Source organism: Bombus huntii, unplaced genomic scaffold (assembly GCF_024542735.1).
Source record: "Bombus huntii isolate Logan2020A unplaced genomic scaffold, iyBomHunt1.1 ctg00000062.1, whole genome shotgun sequence".
Classification (NCBI taxonomy): Eukaryota; Metazoa; Arthropoda; class Insecta; order Hymenoptera; family Apidae; genus Bombus; species Bombus huntii.
Genome location: NW_026099323.1, coordinates 457,592 through 477,259, shown reverse-complemented (window position 1 = coordinate 477,259; position 19,668 = coordinate 457,592). Strand labels below are relative to the sequence as shown.

At 34.6% G+C, this 19,668-nt stretch overlaps 3 protein-coding genes across 3 annotated transcripts in view; 1 reads left to right on the top strand and 2 right to left on the bottom strand.

The window, feature by feature from the left end:
• The window catches only part of LOC126876029 (uncharacterized), a 107,321-nt gene that overhangs the window by 56,318 nt on the left and 31,335 nt on the right, over positions 1-19,668 (top strand). The window lies entirely within an intron of this gene.
• The window catches only part of LOC126876030 (uncharacterized), a 143,037-nt gene that overhangs the window by 117,726 nt on the left and 5,643 nt on the right, over positions 1-19,668 (bottom strand). The window lies entirely within an intron of this gene.
• On the bottom strand, positions 4,022-18,933 carry LOC126876067 (organic cation transporter protein-like; the record flags this gene model as incomplete). The annotated part of the gene is made up of 8 exons (XM_050638982.1): positions 4,022-5,026; positions 5,312-5,660; positions 6,286-6,500; positions 6,692-6,804; positions 7,411-7,709; positions 13,769-14,027; positions 14,861-15,044; positions 18,809-18,933. Coding segments are annotated over 8 exons (1,725 nt in total), but the record flags the coding sequence as incomplete, so codon positions are not given.

Sequence of the window (19,668 nt, the reverse complement as noted above, 5' to 3'; positions counted from 1 at the left end):
AACGAACCCCATTTTTCATTATTTTTTAACAAGATTCCAAAAGATATGAAAAGTAGACAAAACGGAGAGTTTATCTGAACATAATATTTATCGAATAAATCGAAATTTTATTACACGTATTTAAATATTTAAATAATCTATCATTCGAGTGTGTAATTTGTAATTATAAAATTTTATAATTCGTAAACTCGTAGAAGGCAATTAAAAACTCATGAATACACAAGTGTGTGTCACTTCATGTATGTACTTGTTGTATCGGGTATTTATGACATTCAAATAATAATATCTACATTTAGCTTTCGAAAATTAACTTGCTAATACGAAGCGTATTTACCTTCATATTTTATAATAAACTTAATTATTTCGTTAGCAATGAAACATGTGCGTCTCGCAGAAATGTAAAAAATCGTAGACAAATATAATGTTCCTAGTTTTACTTAACTTCTTAATTTTATTTACAATGATTATTGTAACGAAGTGTCTTCAAGTGGCAATAACTCAAATTTAATCCAATTTTTACGAACGCATAATCAAACTCGAATTTTATTCTTTAAGATATAGTTCATTCGAGTAACTCTGAAACGTAATTAATTAAAGCTTAGAAACGAAAGATTAAAAACATTTAATCCCCAATGGTGTATCTATTCCACTCTATATTAATATTAAAAAAAAACATACAAATCGGCGTCAAAAGATGTCAATATTTACAATCATAAAAATCGCCACGTTAAATCATCTTTTCATCTACTAATCCCACTCATAACAGCACACTCACCAAACAAACTATCAATGATCGCAAACGAGTCACAATGCCTTTCACATTTTACGTAAGCAAAAAAAGAATACAACGATCGTGATAGAAACTTTACAAGTGTCCCATTTACATATGTGCGTGTCTGTGTCAAGACTGCAATCAGTAAGATTAATCTCGTCTGTCGTCGACAACATGCTTCTCCGCAACCTTACTAGTTGGCACCGAATAATGGTACAATCGTCTAGTAACATGTATGATTGATAACTCGTCACGCTAGAGGGGCATATTCATTACTCGTCGCTTCAGATTGCATCACGTTAATATTAATTAGCAACAGAAACTACGATAAAGGTCGCGAACTCTCGTATGTTGAACCTTAACATTGGGGCAGTAAACGATATTTATGGAGTAGAGATGATATAGCACTGCACGTACGTAGCTGTGCGCATAGCATCGGATTCCATTGACTGTTAAGGGAATTAAAATGAGAAGAGAGAAGAATTTTCCATAACGATGCTACTAAACGGTATCGAGAAGAATCATTTCGTCGATGGTCTACAATAAAAGATTATAATACGTACTTGAGGCGGATAAGTCTCCTACGTGAAAATTACATTGAAGAAGAAGAAGAGAAAGAGAGCGATATAGATCCATGCGTTCCTTCAAGAAAAAAGAAGAAAAAAACCGACTAGATGAAGTAAGTAGTTCGCAAAAATATAACGTATCGTACCTTCGTGACTTTCCATACGAAAGTCGTATTCAGCTCTCCGCGGCTCACCGAATTAAAAAAAAAAAAATCGTGTTTGTAAGTGTGCTTTAGATACCGAAAAAAACAAGTTTTAAAAATCATGTGACAAGTGCATTTTTAAATCTGAGACGTTATCCTCTTTTGTTCTCCCGTCCCTGCCTTTTCTACGCCCGTCGAGATCGAATTCTCGCGATATTTTGCAATTCGTAGCTGCCTCTTTGGCACGAACAATTAATGTCACGTTTTTAGAGGATTAGACGCTGAAACTATTAAGAGCTGCTCGTCAGAATATTCCTTTTAATCTGTGACGAATGAAAAGAGAGAGAGAGTGCGTTTCGTCCCGGGACTACCGGTGGACTCGTCAGTAAGGCTATGCCCGGTAGTCCCTGCCTTAGACGTAGAGGGAGTCTCGCTAGGTGCGGTATTTATATCAATCGCTCGTATATTCGACCGCTAGCGAGTTAGACAGACAGACTCGTTGTCATCGTAGCCCTCTAGTGTTGGCGGTTGGTACCCGCGGATCGCCCGGGAGGTGTTGCGCCGCGTTGATGCCTCGACCTGTCGGCGTCCTGTTGATACCGATCCGCCACAAATCTTTCACACGATGTAAACTTCCGTGGTAATCGACTTTGAAGTTTATTATCTCGTAATCTTTTCATCGAATTTTAATCCTTTTAGGCTTAAATCTGCCGAGTTTCTGAGCACTGCGTACACATGCAAGCAAAATTTCTCTGAGAAGCGGAAAACTTCGAAATTTTTGTATTTATCTATAACGGCATTGTTTTGCATTTGTATTTGTATTTATCTAAATTTCAAGAATGTCTGAAAGTTGCGAAAATTAAGACATCGATATTTTCTTGGTTGCTTGTGGTAGCTGGTATGGCAAAGTAAGTGTACGAAATTTCTGGGATCTATGGGAAAATTCTCGTTTAGCAGTTACGCGTAGGAAAACTTTCAGAAGCAATCGTAATTAATAAATTGACAGTGGAAAAAGTAATTGGCCGATCGCGAATGGTTTTTCCACGCTTATTATAGCTTTAAATCGCGTTACATCTACAATTAGTCTTGAATTGTACCTCCGTAAAAACAAAAACATGTTTCTCCACTGTAACAGCACGAACGACTCCCACGCATACGTCGAATACTCGCTGCGATTCGAATTCCAGGTATTTGTAGCTCGACGATATTTCTCGAAACACTCTGAAATTGGAATATTCTTCGCGCATTTCTAAGATTCTCCAAGAAGAGATTTCAAGCACTTCTAGGGAGAAATTTCTTGGAAGATTATCTCTGTACTCTTTATGAACATAACGCGAACTTGGCATTATAATATACAGCATGTTGAATGCTGAAATTATCGATTTTATATACAGATTGTTACGACCGTTCGCGGAGAGACGTTGTTGGAATAAACTGTGATTTATAACTTGTTATATCGGTGTCTTATTCAATTCAATAACGCACACAAATACAAAGGAAGGGTATTGCAGATTTATGGAGATTATGGAGAAAGATATTAAATTTGTCAATAAATGCTTTGTTACAGTTGGTACGACCGTTCGCGGAGAGATGCGGTCGCGAGGACGCGTCAGCGAGAGGCGTAAATTCTCGCGACGACTATGTTAATCGACGCCGCGAAATAGTCGTTCCCCTGTTTCGGTTAAGACAACAGAGGTGGTTTAATGAATGTAACACTGTATTAACAGGTTAACATAGAATGATATATTTTACAATAATATGATGAATATGTTACAGAAATTTGACTCGACTTTACGATATCTCTAGATAAATTCGTTTGCTCGTCAGATTTGTCGAAGTGTCACGTTTGACTCGTCAGAAGGAACTGATCCCCTTCGATTATTCCTTTGTCTCATTTGGAAGATGACCCCCACTATGCTCGGGTCACGCCACCGCTCGCGCCTATGATCACGTATGCCTCTTCTTGCGTGAAAAACGTAACGGTCAAAAATCGACGTTTCTAGAGCTCGCTGCTTGGCAACAACTATGCTCTCGTCGATACATTGTATATGATCCGACGGGCAGATAGGGCGGTCTGCCTGCGACACTGTAGGGCCGCGAGCGACGATTAGAAAATACAGCCTGTGGTAAGCCTCGTGGCGTAACACAAATTTTACGTTAATTTTATTCGAAAGATTTAGGTCAAATTTTTCCTTCGAAGAAGATTTTTCTGTCTTCAAAAGCGATTTTCCATCATTAATCGAAATATCATTTTTGCAATGGCTTGCTAGTGGGATTACGTGTTAAAACGTTCAGCTTTAAAGAGGATTATCTCCATCTTGGCGAGACTAGGCTCTCTAAAAATTGATGAATCCTGTACAGACAATATCTATAGTAAGCAACGCGTCGTCAAAACTTCAAAATATTATTACCCCGCTTTTACGTCGCAGATGTCGACAAAAATATTAATGAGATTTCCTAAGATAATCTCATACTTATTTGTATCGTTAATTCAATCGACTAAGGAACAAGTGGTGAAGAACTATTAGCAGAATCCAGGGAAGGTTTTACTGGCAAGTTTTATTACAAAACATCTAAGAACGATTTACATCATAATAAAAATAATCGCGCTATCTCGTCGCGTGACATGCGCACGAGGTCTCTGCGATTGCTAATCGATCTACAAATACTTACACGTACATATGTACAAAACTCGTGGCCATACACCACGTTGTCCATATTATTTTCATCTCGTTAATATATTTTGTATATTTATGATGTTATTATTTTACTAGTATAACGATTATTGCACTATATTCTATAAGATGGAGCTTTTGTACGAACAATTTCAGGAACTTTTATAACAAAGGAAAGTACTAATTTTTAACATTAACTACCCACGACAATTTACGACAATTACTTTAACCTACGTTCTTACCCTAATTTTTATTCGCTCGCCTAATGATTGAATTTTTAATCAATCATTGTTGATGAAAAATTGCGATGATAATTGCATTGCGGATCTTTATGCAAATGCATATTTTCGTGGATACAATAATACAATTGAAAGATTTGATACAATCGAAAGGACTTGGGCAAAAGTATGTTTCTATCCATTAAATATCATCGATAGTGCTGTACTTTTGGATATTTTACAAAATTTTACGTCATACGCATTCTATAAATTTTCGTATCTTCGAATCACCCATAATTGCATAAAAATCCGCTGTTTTGTGATAATGAATATTAATGACGGTGGAATTTAAGATTCCTGGATTCAGTAACTTGTCTTACTCTAATACATGTATTGCACGTTTTTGGAAGACTAAAGATTCTTTGCTCGAGATCAACGCGACAAATATTGTACTTCGTGGTGAACGTTTCGCTACAGCCTTTCGACCTCTGTGATCGAGTTTTCGCTTTTCCTCGATTTTATACTCGATCTCCGTAGCATGCTACTCCTTAAAGGTTCACCGCGAAGCGACGCTCTCATCGAATTCCTCGCACTGCATCTAGAAAATGATCGGAACATGGCGACCGGTGGTGTCTCCTCGTCCTCGCGTTTCCTGTCAAAACATTGCGTTTAAAAATATTGAATCCAATCGCTTAAAGATTTGAATAACTTCCCAACTCGATCCTTCTCTTCTGTTCAAAAGATTTAAAAAGCATTTGAAGAAAGAAGATAGTCCAGTTTTCTTTTGAGAGATTTAACAGATTTTAAGAAGAAAATAATACGAAAGCATACGAAGATGTAGATCTAACAGAATGCTTGAGAATCTTGAACTTCGAGCTTGAAGATCTGTGAATATCTTTGAAAAAAGGAGACCGAAAGTTCCTTTATGTGATTTTACCTTCCGATACAAGGTACATCCCACATCTTCTGATCTTTTCCAAAATCCTCGCTGTCCTGCAGCGTCTGCGGAAGATCCTTATTCAATGTTTCCGGCAAAAAGAGAGTCAGAAGACCGTCCATAATTCCGAGTGTGCCCAGCACAAGAAGAGGTAGGAACGAGGACACAACATTGAGATAGACTACGAAGGGTGCGAGGATACTAGCAACGTATCCCATTATATGTATCAAAGCTACACCCTGAGCTCTAACCACAGTTGGTAATACTTCAGCCGCATATTGCAGACCGATATTGTATGAAATGTTTATCCAAAATCTACCGAGAATTGCCAGAGAAGCTGTATATATACCTGAAAAAAAATTTTTAGCATTAGTTTTTAATTCTAATTTTTCATGAAATAATTTTAGAAAATTTTAAGGAATAAAAAGGGAAGAAATTATTTTATCTGTCTGTAATTTGTCTGGTTGTCTGCAATAGTTGATACAAGCATTTGCTAAGCTTAATATAAGCGTGCTTAGCTCTAAGCTAAGCACAAGCAATAAGCTTCTTATCTATAAAACGTTAATCTAGCCAATTTGAATCTAAGGGATTGTATTATGGATTACGGCTACTGAAAGCCATATAGCACTGCTGGAGCGCTGAAGCCCATCATTTTGAGGACTATTGCCAACGCCCTTTGATATATGCGGAAATACGAAGCGATCTTATGATCAAAGCAGTAGAAGGGGAAATAAAATATCTATACAACGGATACATGATAGGGCTTGGAAACTATTCTAGCAATGTAGCAAATAATCTACAAGCATTTGCATGTTATAAATATTCCAAAATATACATTTTCTTCCTTTCAAAAAGCACAATGTTATACGAATGAAAAATATTCGTCTGATTAAGTCAGAATTATCGACTTAGGTTATTTAGAAGATTGATCAGTAATATAGAAGGGTGAATATATAAAAACGAAATGTACGAACTATTGGAAACGGCAGAAGCCCAGATGCTGAAGATACCAGAAATGACGAGGGAACCACATGCCAGCCATCTTCTGCCCCATCGATCAAGAACGAGCGTGAAGAACGTGTCAGCAGGCAGCTCGGTTGCTGCAGCAATCGTGAACGTAACAAACACGTCCAGGCCTAAATTATCGACGTTTCGTACGTGACCATCGAACACCAAAGAAATCGCCATCCTATATTTCGTAAAACAATTTCATATGATAAAGAAAAGCACGCTATCATATTTCATGTGAGAAGCAAATTCCTTGCTTCAGAAATGAAGTATTTTTAGACAAAAGATATAAAACTGTTCGTGAGATTTTTACAAGATACAATTCCGATTTTACGTCAATCTATTTGATATCTGTTTAATAGCGATACGAACCAAATAACAATAAATAGAATCGTGATATTCCGTAGTCGTGGCGTTCTAAATAGATCCAACACGGAGTACGTTTTGTCTGCTTCCTCCTCTTTGCAGATTCTGGCACAGGTTTCCTGTTATTAGCAAATTTTTAACTAGTTAATGTCGTTTGTCTGTTTTTCTTACAAATTTATGTGAATCTGTTATGTGTACAAAGATTACGATAAAATCCGGAAGAAAGTTTATGTTATATTTGTATGAGACGATCCTTTCGAAATAGTTTACTTGGACGTTCGCAAATTTTTTCATTTTACTTTATAAAACATCAAACCTCTAAAAGTCGATTATCTCCTTATATCGTACATTAATGTTGATATTGCCATGATCTATTCATAGACTGAGCAGTTTCCAAATGTTTAATCTATTTGTATAAAAATTTTCAAAGATAAAAACAATATACAAATTCAATAAATAACATTACAGAAATAGACAATAACAGACAATAACAGAAATTGACAGCAATTTATCGCTGGCAATTTAGGTGATGAATAAGATATAAAATTACTAGATTGTAAACAAATTTTCATTACGTAAAAGACCCAATTAGACTTCTATTCAAAGAAAATGATTATATGATATGCTTAAAGGCATATAAATTGGTATTTATAGAACGCACATAAAGCAGGAAAGATCATAAAAGTAGAAAATACGGAAAAGATTGCGGTATTCGGTTTATTTACCCGGAATCGTCTATAGATGTCATCGGGCACCTTGGTGCCGTTGATTCGCTCGAATTTACCAAGGATTTTAATGGCCCTGTCTATCTGACCTTGGCTGACCAGCCATCGAGCGCTTTCCGGTATCAACCATGGCGTACCTACGGCTAGAACAAGAGGAACTGAGGTGACAATACAGGTCATCCTCCAGTCGGCCAAATAATAGGCGATCCAGGGTAGAATGCAAGTTGCAAACATGAAGAATATTGCGATCGACATATTCGCCACGAATGTCCTCCACTTTGGTCCAGCGTATTTTAATACTGGAATAAAAAACATAATATTTAGAAGAATCATCTGTGAAAGAAATATTCTGTGAATAAAGAATGGAACAATATATTAGGTTGTCGCAGAAATTTCTTTCGTCTCGTAAGGAGATAATAGACGCATACTATTTTTTGTTTTATATTATTTTATTGAATTATATTCATTGGGACAAAATAGATCATACGTAATTCAATAAAATAATATAAAACGAAAGAAACTTTTGGGGCAACTTAACGCAATATGAAGAAGAAAAATTTGAGTTACAAATATATAAAAAGTAGATATACAATATATAGATTAATTTAACAAACGTGTTTAGTTCTACGATTAAATCGTGTTTAGATCTAATAACAAGGACTTTAATAATTTCCCGATGATTGTTCAAGCCCATTTAAATTTCCGTAAGTGTTTCGATACTTATCGACAAGAATACGTTTCTATTTACGAATTATACAGGGTGGTTGGTAACTGGCGGTACACGCGGAAAGGGGATGATTCTACGTGAAAAAAGAAGTCGAAAATATAGAATAAAAATTTTTCGTTTGAGGCTTTGTTTTCGAGAAAATCGATTTTGAATTTTCGCTCGGTACGCGTGCACTTTATCACGTCTCGTTATAACGGATCTCACTGTAGATCGTTGTCTCAATTGACGTTATTTTTAAAATTTTTAAAATTTTAAAATTTTAAAATTTTAAAATTTTAAAATTTTTAAATTTTAAATTTTTAAATTTTTAAATTTTTAAATTTTTAAATTTTTATTCTATATTTTCGACTTCTTTTTTCGCGTAGAATCACCCCCTTTCCGCTTGTACCACCAATTACCAATCACCCTGTATTTCTTAAAGATACAAAAGGTAGAATCACGCGTAACTAGCAATATCATAAATTAACTGTGAATAAACGGATCGTTAGAGTCAAAGGATCATTTACATAATTCAAACACGAGCGTGTGTTACCTTGTTAAGCTATTTATGGTAGATATTGAAAGATCGATAAGCCTGAGACACATATTTATGTCGAAACGAACATTCTCTACGGAAAGTCGAGTCTAATTCGATGAAAACAATTGACTTCCTGAACGAACATATCGATATATATCCACAGTGCAATGACAAGTAAATATTACTCTATTTTCGTACAAGAAAACAGATTAAAACGATGAGAAGTTATCTTGAACAATTGAACTGACCTTCGCGATGAATGAATCTCGCAATTTCACGAATACGTAGACGAAATTAATGTCTGGTGCGTATACGTCCAATAAATTAGAAACGCAAGGTTGTAACTCTTTAATCGCATAACAGGACAAGATGCGATAAACACGTGGAAATATATCATAGTGAACAACGTCTATTTGTAGTTGCCGTAAAATAGGGAGTAATTGCTCTTAATGAAGCAACCGTGTTAGCCACTTAATAGTGGCTTGCTTCTAATCCGGAATCACCTTCAATTAGTTGTAACTAGTGGCTTCCTGATAATTACCGCTCAGTGGTTATTTCTTTTTTTTTTTTTTTTTGCTTTATTATAATTGCGATGCTCGAACCATGTTTAGCATGGAACTCGCTTCCTTATTTAAGATCACTTTGTACCATTGATTTTTACTTTTCATGCTTCATAATGAACCAATTTATAATTCATAATAAACCAAAATGACGAACGTTCGTTTAAATCACGAGTTTCAGATATTTCTATTCTCTAAAATTACCTGAATTAATTTTTATTAAATAAAATAGCTATAGGATAATTCCACAAATCAGATATTTTGAGCAGATATCTCGGAATTTCCTGTTTAATTCGCCGTAAATTTTCCCAATACGCTCTGGACCTCCTACATATATATAACGTGTCTATACATAACTGTTAATTCATCATTTTCTCGTAATCCTAACAAACAATGCTTAAAAACTTTAACTACATTTTGGATTATTATCTCGCACGAATAAATTTTAAGCTATTAATCGCTTTCCTGAAAATCTGGGTTGGTTATCAGCTTCGGTACGAGACCATCGAGTAACTCCGGTACGCATGAACGGAAATAATCTCCCAGTTATATCCAAATGTTTAATAATTTTCTACATAGAAATTTAATGAAAAATAAGAATAGAAGAACCTCGCATTACAAAAATCAACTTCCATGAAATCTAAATATTATTTATGCTGTCTGTAATTTTCAACATCTTCTTTCGCAAATCATCATCACCATCATCATCATCACCATTGCGACAGCCATTCTAAAATATATGTATCATTAATTTAATAGAAAATAAGAGTAGAAGAACCTCACGTTATAAAAATCAATATTCATAAAACCAACAAAATATCGTTTTTTAAATATATGTATCATTCAGTTTGTATTGCCTTTACAACGCGTAGATAGGGCGAGGAGATCTCTTCTGAAGACGAGATATTATTCTCATAGAAAGGATACAGAAAGGAGAAGAAGACGTAAAGAAGCTTCTCTGAGACCACTCGTTTCATCACTTCGCCTCTCAAGGTTTACTGCCTTTAACATTACATTATTCGCGCAGAAAAAGTATTCGCTTTTCTCCCAGCTGTTTCCGTCACCCTGTAATTTCATATCGTGTTACCGTTCGATCAAAAGCGACAACTCATTTATTGTAAACGAAGATTCCGTGCGGCACAATTAGCAAAGATAAATTACAGACGATCGTATTAATAATAATAATCTGACCGATATCTCGCAATGCGACCAATCGATAAACGCGAGCACCGTCCAACGCAAGGACGTTGTTAACGTTTCGAAACTGATTAACGTTCGTTCTCTTCTTTCTTTTCTTTCGTTTCTTCCTTCTCGCCTGTTGGCTCGTAAAAGTATCTTAGCATTTATAGACATTTTTTATTTATTTATATTTATTATATATGATGGTATCATAATTAGTACAACAAAGTATTATTACGTTTCTGTTATATATTCATGAATATATTGGAATTTCATTAGGATCGTAATAAAGTCATATAATAATTATATCGAATATGACGTCAGAATTATAAATACGGTTATTATAATGCAGAGTTTCAATTAAGTAAATTTAAAAATCTATATACAAGATACAAAATTATTTAGCGTAATTATATATTTCACAGTAATTACAAAAATATTTAATTATAAAAATAGTCAAACATTTATTATATTAATAAATCCCGATATTTGATAACCATTTATTACATGTTTAAGATAACTATTTATGCTGTATATTTGTACTAAATAAATGTTTGCATTAAATATCTCGTAACTTCTATGTGCATCTTCAGAAATGCTTCAAACTTTACCAATATAATCATTACAATGCTAATGAAATTTCAGAATGTTTTATATAACACATATTCTACATACATATAAATTTTCTGTGGCAAATATGTAAATGCTTTTATAAACTACTAGGTTTATACGCTTTGCAGTCTCATATTTTCCTCCCACTGTTAGCATTATCTGCAGTTTGTATGTGAGTTGTATGAAGTTGATCGAATTCTACGCTTTTAACGAGCTGGTCGAATGAGGTTCTGCTTGAATAAGTTATAAATCCTGGCAGGAAGAAAGGCACGTGTTATTGATATCGACTGGTTAGCTGGAATGTTGAATAGGAATTTAAAGAACCAACTCAAACTTTATCGATAATAAAATATGGAAAATATGACTGCAAATAATACGTGAAAAATAATGGAAATATTCTATAGGATATTTGAATGTTTATTAGAGAATTTTAATAATAATATGGAACATAAAGAAGAAAGAAATTCGATGATACTAAATAATGATGATACTGAAAATTTCAGTGATTTTTATTAATATAAAATTAACATTAATATAAATAAAAACAAAATCTATTATAAATGATATAGACGAACTTTTTAACTAAATATCGTTAGAAAGAAAAGTGACACAAGTATACATACGAAACAATACAAAATATCCGCATCTATCTAGAGAAATTTGTTATGAATTTCAAAGTCTGTATAAATACGTATACTAATACATAAAGCTTTTAAAGCTCTAAAGTTTTAATGTTTAAAAAAAAGTACAAAAATATTTCTATTAAAATATATATGATATTTTCCACGGTATTTTCTACGCAGTTTCTACAATTAAGGATTTCCTCGTTCCCATCGATTTTCCTCTAGTTGTGAGACCCTCGGATAATCACGTCCCTTTCATTTTATCTTCGCTACGCTCGATTATAAATACGGAACTGAATATAGAATTATTTGCAAATCAATGAATCCGATGATGTAATTTGTTACGCGCTCGAAACGAATTAGTATCACTTATCTTAGTTTCAATCAATACCTCACTTTCTCAAGTCATTGATTAAAATACGATTTACACTCGTACAGATCGAGCCTTCTTTCTCAATATTTCCGTCGAATATTCGTGATCAATCGTTTAATCGACCTTGATAATTAGAATAGAAATAAGAAAATTCGAACGCCAAATCATTAACGAACCAGCCACTTGCTCACGAATCTCGTCAACTTGGCCTTGTTTTGTCGAACAAATTGTAAATTTTTCCAACCTCGGCTTGAGTCATCGATTCAGGGTTAATGCACGTCACCTGAGTTTCTTTGGTCTCGATTTTCACAATTGGAATGCTGTCTGCAGGACAAACTTGCTATTCGATCAAGAAAACTCGTTTCAATGACTCGTCTGATGAACTTTCAATCAGCGTTCTTACGTTTCAACAGAGTCTCTTCAAAAGTTTCAATCAGGGTCTTAACGCTGTACTTTCAGGGTATAAAATATCTTTCAAGACAGAGACTAGTCTAGATTTTCTCTTCAGTATATTGATATTAGAACAATAACTGGAAAATATATTTCTACAGTATTATAATTGAAATTTTTTCATGTAGAGTTATAATAAAATTTTGTATTATAAATTGCCTGTATTATGGATATCAGACAATGAATTCAGCATGAATTATATCGATCTTATATTAAACAATTTATTAGAATTTTCAATGGAATATTTAAAATGTTACTTGATTGTTTTATATTATTATGTGATATTTTTACGAATTTTAAATAAGTTTGCTAGAAGAAGATGTTCATTTTAATTAAAACCATATACATGTATGTATGTATATATATACATAGATTTATAGTTGTGGAAGCGTTCGTTGTAGAACCATTCATTCGTTACCTTCGCTTTCCGTTGGGAAGTGAAAATTTATGAAAACCCTGGTATGCTATAGTTGTCCAGAAATGAAAAGCAATTTTGAACAACTAATCCTTTGTAATCAGAATATTGTCTCGTTAAAAGAGAAAACAAAATTAATACATAACTGATCGCGAAAACATAATTGATCGCGAGTATAGAGGGAAAATATTAGTATAGAAAATGATTGCGAACTAACTACCTTTAAATATTATAAATATTCAATGGTATATATAAATCCAAATATCTTAAAGTTTCATATTTTTATCTTGCATGAAATTCTTATAAAACAGGAAAATTAATTTTTCTCTGTCTCTCTCCCTCTCTTTGATATAAACGCCGCAGTTAAAAAATAAATATGTATGACCTCATGTATATTCATATGTATTTAAGCATCTTTCTTCGTAACTTTGAATGGTTTTCAATTTCATTTAAATTGTTGCATGGCAACGTGAGTTCTGTTGCAAAATTCATATACTTGTAGAAACGTCAGTCGTAAATCAAGCATAACAACAGTTTTACAGTATGTTGTAGAGATTACTTTGTTATTTAAACTTAGAGATCTTCCTGCTTACAGTAATTACAAAAAGTAACTGTACACCATCGTATTTAGAACAGCATTTATATATATACCAATTAATTAAGACTAAGTCTTAAGATAAGACTGATTAAAATATTAGCTTTCGTATCATTTGTAATACTTTCATACATGCTTATAAATAATTAATGCTATCAAAATGAAACGTAAAAACTGATTTAAAAAAAAGGAAGAGAGACGCTTCATTGGGAAATAAAGATACATACGTACAAGTACTTTTTGTAGCCACTGTGTGGCTTTCAAACTCAATTCCAGGGCAAAAAAGAAATTATTGAAAAACGGTTACCTAATATGTACATCATAGCGAAGCAATTATCAAAGGCGAATCCAACGAAAAAACGACACAAAGTGAACTGCCAGGAGCTACCCGTGAACGCAGTAGCCACCCTAGCGAGAAATCCCATTAAATTAGCTCCGAGCAAAGCTGGTATTCTTCCATATTGATCAGCAACCCATCCAAAAATTAATCCTCCGAAGATAGCGCCGATGAAGAAGATACTTTGAGCTATGGTTGGCAATGCATCATACTGACAAACCCATCCCAGCTGCAACAGAAAACTACAGTCGAATGATTTACTTCTGATCACGATCAGCATCACGGAAATCTTATAGCAATTTCAACGCCTCGATTAAACGAATTTTCGATCAAAGTTTCGAAATTCCTAATGAAGCGCGCCTCTGTCCTTTTTTCTTTCCCTTTGAGGAAAAAAGAAGGAGAAGCTTAAGACCCTGCGCGTTCTCGCGTCCTTCTTCTGGATGCTTCCTACCCCTCGATGAATAATTCTCCTCCTGACGAGCGACGCAAAGTTCATGGAAATCCACTGGAGCAAAAAGTCTTGCAATTTATGTCGAACAAATCTGCGTGTTCGCGCTGTTGCTCGTTATAACGTTTTATTAAAGTTTCTTTTCAATCCGATATTTTCATTTTCAGTTTTATCGCAACCTAGTTTTATCAGCTTTCATAATTCGAAATTTTTTATCCTTTTTTTTCTTTAAGTATTTTTATAAATATTTATTCGATTGTATTTTATTTGGCAATGTAACGCTTGAATTTAGAATGTACTCTGTAATTTCACTACATGCACTAATTATTACTGCAATATGTACTAGTAATTCTGTTACGTACTATAATTTTCCTCTGTGGAAATCGACATTGTTAATTTTCCCACTTCTGAACTATCGATCTTTCCACAAACGTTTATTCGACCCTTTTCATCGTTCTTCTTTCTTTCCAAAAATTGTACACTACGCTTATTTTTTATCGAAATAGATCATGCAAATAATCGAATACGACATACACAGTATAAAGGGATTGATTGATAGGAACAGATAAAATATTCAAAAAGCAGGAAATTACAAGTCGAACATTTTCTGTCACCTCGGATGCCACAGACGCATAAGGGACGGCGGTATAATTAAATTCCCATCCTTGTTGGCAATCTTTCGTTGGCCACGATGGGTCCGGTACGTGGCCTCCATTTAGCAAAATTTCCGTGTAATTTACATCGTACATGCTGCATCTCGAGTAACCTTCGCGGTTGACTGGTATCGCCAGCGACAGCCTGAAACGAAGGAGAAGATAACGTAGATTGGTTCACGGTCTTCGATGCCGATGGACGTTCCGACAAGCGAGTAATTAATGTTCTATTTGAAACTCGACAAAAAACATTGGGAATCTCGAGTATTTGTTGAGCTAATAATATTGATTGTTAGTCGAGTCTGATAAAACGTATTTGATTGGAATTTCATTTAAAGCGAAGAAAGTTATTTTCAATTGTAGCTGGATGTACGTTAATTGCTGTTTTCCTGTCTTTACAAATTACTCATTCCTTTGTTTCATCAGCCTTTTCGATTATTATTGTCTCGTATTATTATTGTCGAGTATTGTCTCGTGGTTATTATCTCAACGCTTTTATCGTGTCAATTTATTGCGTTGTGTTCATACGGGTTTGTAGAATATATAATAAACAATGCAATGAGAAATGAAAATGAGAAAATTTTGAAGAATTATTAAATTAGGTAAATTGAAGGGAAAGAAGTTCTGTGAAGGAACTGGATTGGATCTAAACAGATAATAAAGAAAGATGATCCAAGATTTGCGACCTCCGACGTATGTCGAAAACACTTACTCATTAATAACGAATGTCATTAAGATAATTCAGTGACGGTAATTGCGTCTGTTATTCTGATGAATGTTACATAACGAGATAGGAAGTCGATGTCATGATGACTGGCGCTGTCTGAATCAAATCAACCCTATTCACAACCAGATAATACCGTCAAACGATGTTTACATTATTATAATATGAAATCCAATTTGAAGGCTTCGTGAATTTCTATTATCCTTCAATGAAATTATGAAATAATGGCGCAATTTAATGATAAAGATTATTATTATTTCATTAGGCTTGCTGTATAATTTGCTAGATTGTCTTCAACCAGATAAATATATCAATAATTTTGGCAATGGCTATCATCACATACTTTATCGAAAGAGAGAACGTTGGTTCTCTTTGATTTTCGATCGTTGAATCGTCGAAAGAAAACTTCGCGGCTCAGAGAAAGTTCTCCTACAAACACGTACATAGCTTAAAAATCGGTAACACGCGGAAGTTCTACAGGAAAAAAATCAAAAAGACTTGCTGAGCAAGGCAAGAACTTTCCAATAGAAGGTGAGCATAATAATAAATAACACTTGCACGGATGCTTGCGGAGGAGTCGTTGACTATATTAAACTAATACTAATTATGAAACAATGTAACAGTAACGGTACTAGTCGTAATTAACATACTATCGTTAACATTATCGTGATATCGAAATTTCTTCCCACAAGATCACCGATTAATTGCATCGATTTGCGAAATTCTTAGTGTTCGATGATTATCATAGTCGAGGAAAGGTATTTACAAGATATTAACATCCGCATCTAATCACATCTCGTAGCATCGCGACTTATCACGCGTATCGCCTAACCTTTACATGAATATTGAACGAACGAACACTTCGAACGCATTATGCAAGTGTACGTTACGTTTTTCATTCGCCGGTAAAAGCTTTCAAAAACGAGTTAATGAGCGAACGATACGTGGCATGCGCGAAAGAAACGAATGCTTGCCCATAGAATAGCTGAAAATGATTCGAAAAGTATACTAGCAAAATAACAATAGATTCAGATGATAACTGACCAGTCGACCAGGATTAGTCACAGCCTTTTAACAATTCTATCGATTTTTTGCTACTATTATACTTATTTACTCCAAAGCTAAGATCCTACCTAGGCTAAACTAAACGTTAACTATGACTCACAGTTGGAAAATGCACTTATCTTATACGTAATCATTTATCAATTACTGAGTCCGTTAAGTTCTATTTTTGTTTGCTGAAAGGAAAAAATCTTCCATTAATTAATCATCGCTATATCGTTGTTTGCTATTGTCTTTCGTCTGATCGACAATCATTTACCCATTCCATCGTTGTAGAACTCTTCATTTCTGGTTCCTATAATCTGGTATTTAATATCATCGAATTTATTTTGAAGCACGTGCACGTGCCAAAAAATTAGGTCACGGAAGTTTTATGCATTTCTGTGAAATCTGAAAGAGCAAAATTGCAAAGTACACGTGTGACACGTGGAAATATATAAAACATCGGAAAGTAGCACGCTTTGTAACGTTTAATCGAGGTAAAACAATTTTTTATCCAGCTTCTAGTTTTTTCTTTCGCTTCCTTTATATTCTGAAAAATATGCGTAAAAATCCGCAGGCTACGTATTATGACGTAAACGGAATGGAACGAATCAATAATAGAATAAATTAAATAATATTAATATTAAAATATTAAATAATATTAATATTAAAATATTAAATAATATTAATATTAAAATATTAAATAATATTAATATTAAAATATTAAATAATATTAATATTAATATAAAAATTATAATAATAATAATCGATAATAAAAGAAATTAAGGACAATGGAACACATATTCGATTTATACTAAATATCCGCGGCTGTCCTGATATTTATTGCCAGTCGCGTACATACGTTCAAGTTATAATTTCTAATACCATTAGAAAGTTAGGAGAATTTTAATCGAGAACGATCTCTATACCCTTTGAACGTAATTTGTTCGTCACTTAATCGCTGCACGCGGTAAACACTAACGAGCAGCTCTTAAACAAAAGTATTTGTACGTTATGGTCAACAACGGGGTGACTAGTTATTAGCGCGTTCTCCTGTTTCATTGAAATTTTAATTGCATCAACGTAGTACGTTCTATGGTCGATGTCTTAACATAATTGTACGGATCGAATGTCTTTACGTAAAACTGTCCCGTGCATGTTGACGATTCGCGGCCAATCAACGATATCAGGCCGAATGTTACGTGCTCAACGCTATTTTTTCGCGTTCACGCTCTCATTGTTTGCGCGAAGGTTTAACGCGTTCGCGCGGCGTACGAGATAATACGCGCTCCGGGAATTTTATCCAAGGAGCATTGTGCGAGCGCAACACGTTGCGACACCACATCCTTTGCCTCTCTCGAAACGTCTTAATAACGAATTATGGTGCAATCGAACCATGCGCGTATAGCAAAAAGCAATCGTTTCTAGCCGTTCACTTTGAACACCGCGAAGGTTAATTTGGCAACTACATATATATCCATGTATTGTGTTTCTAACGATTGCCAAATGCTATTTTCATGCATATAGTGATGCCATCCTTTTGTTACGAAGGATTAGCATCAGAGAAATTTTCGGCTTATTACGCATATTGAAAATGTAACGTAAGATTCATCTTTTTTTTCAGCAAATATGCAGAGATACGCACAGGTGCGTTTGAGTATTAGAGCACCTACTGGTTACATCTATTGGAACGCTCTAGCGGATTTTACGCTGTAAAACATACGACGTGAATGAAAGTTCGGATTTATAATAAAATAAGCAGAAGATACAATCGGAAAAAGGATCTCAGCAAGACGATAGTATTAGGACAGCGTTAGGAAACAGTAGGCCAAGAAAAGCCGGTCGAAAGATGATTCGTAGAACTAAAGGAAAGTGTTGAGATATTGATCCGTTTCATAGCGCCGATGCGAGCGAAAAGTGAACTAAAAATTGCGCGTTTAAGCACTAAAATGTCTATATACTATCACGAAACTACGAAATATTACTAATCTTCTATTTACAACGAAGCTCGTAAGTCTCGTGACCAATTTACACGAAAAAAGATCGAGTTAGGGACACGATAACGCGTTAATGAAACTTCTAATCTCTAAATCTCTAGAGAGAAATCCTTAAAAGCTGTAGATCCTTAATAAACAATTTACCGATTACGACGATAAGTCCCCTGATGCTCGTAACCAATTTTACACAGAAAACGGATCACCAAAGTTGCAAGACTTTCGAGTTGGAGGGAATGACGCGTTAACGAGAGCGTCGCGACGTATAATGTTTACAAAGTTTGCGTGGAAATTAACACGATCAGGAATAAGCTGGATCGTTGTCACCGTTTACGATCGTGTTTCCGAGATGAAAGAAACAGCTACTATTATGCAATCGATCGTTTCGAACTAGTAAACGGCGTAGCGAAATAAAACTCGGTGTAAGTCTTAACATACGTTCACTAGCAGGAACGTGTTTTATTGAAACTTTTACGACTCGCTACCGGCTGCTCCAGCCGTTGCATTATTTGAATAACATCGAAGGTTGTTGACCTAGCAACCGAACGAAGGTGCGATCCAATTGGATGTGGATGTAATTAGACCTTGAAATACCTTTCGTCATCGAGCATTTCCAATTCCCCGCCGAGTGTCCTCCATTTTTGCGCTTAGTCTTTACGCTCGATATCGTCGCGATTTGCAAGCACTCGCTAGCAACAGAATGTGCGATCGTCGTCGCGCGTCGCCGTTTCGACAGAATTAACGTCGTTGGAATCTCACAACGATTGAGAAACCGCATATTTACTTCGCGCGAAAACCACGATAAACGAGTTATGTCTCGTTCGGGCTAATTTCTTTGAAGTAGTCAATGTGTCGATTTTTAATTTATGCTTCAAATATGTAATATCGGAAAATAAGGATAGACATTTTTTTCCGATTACTTACAATTTATTAATATTAAATTGAATATACAAATATAAATTGGACAGAGAACGATATTTATTTAACGGAAACTAAATGCAATACTC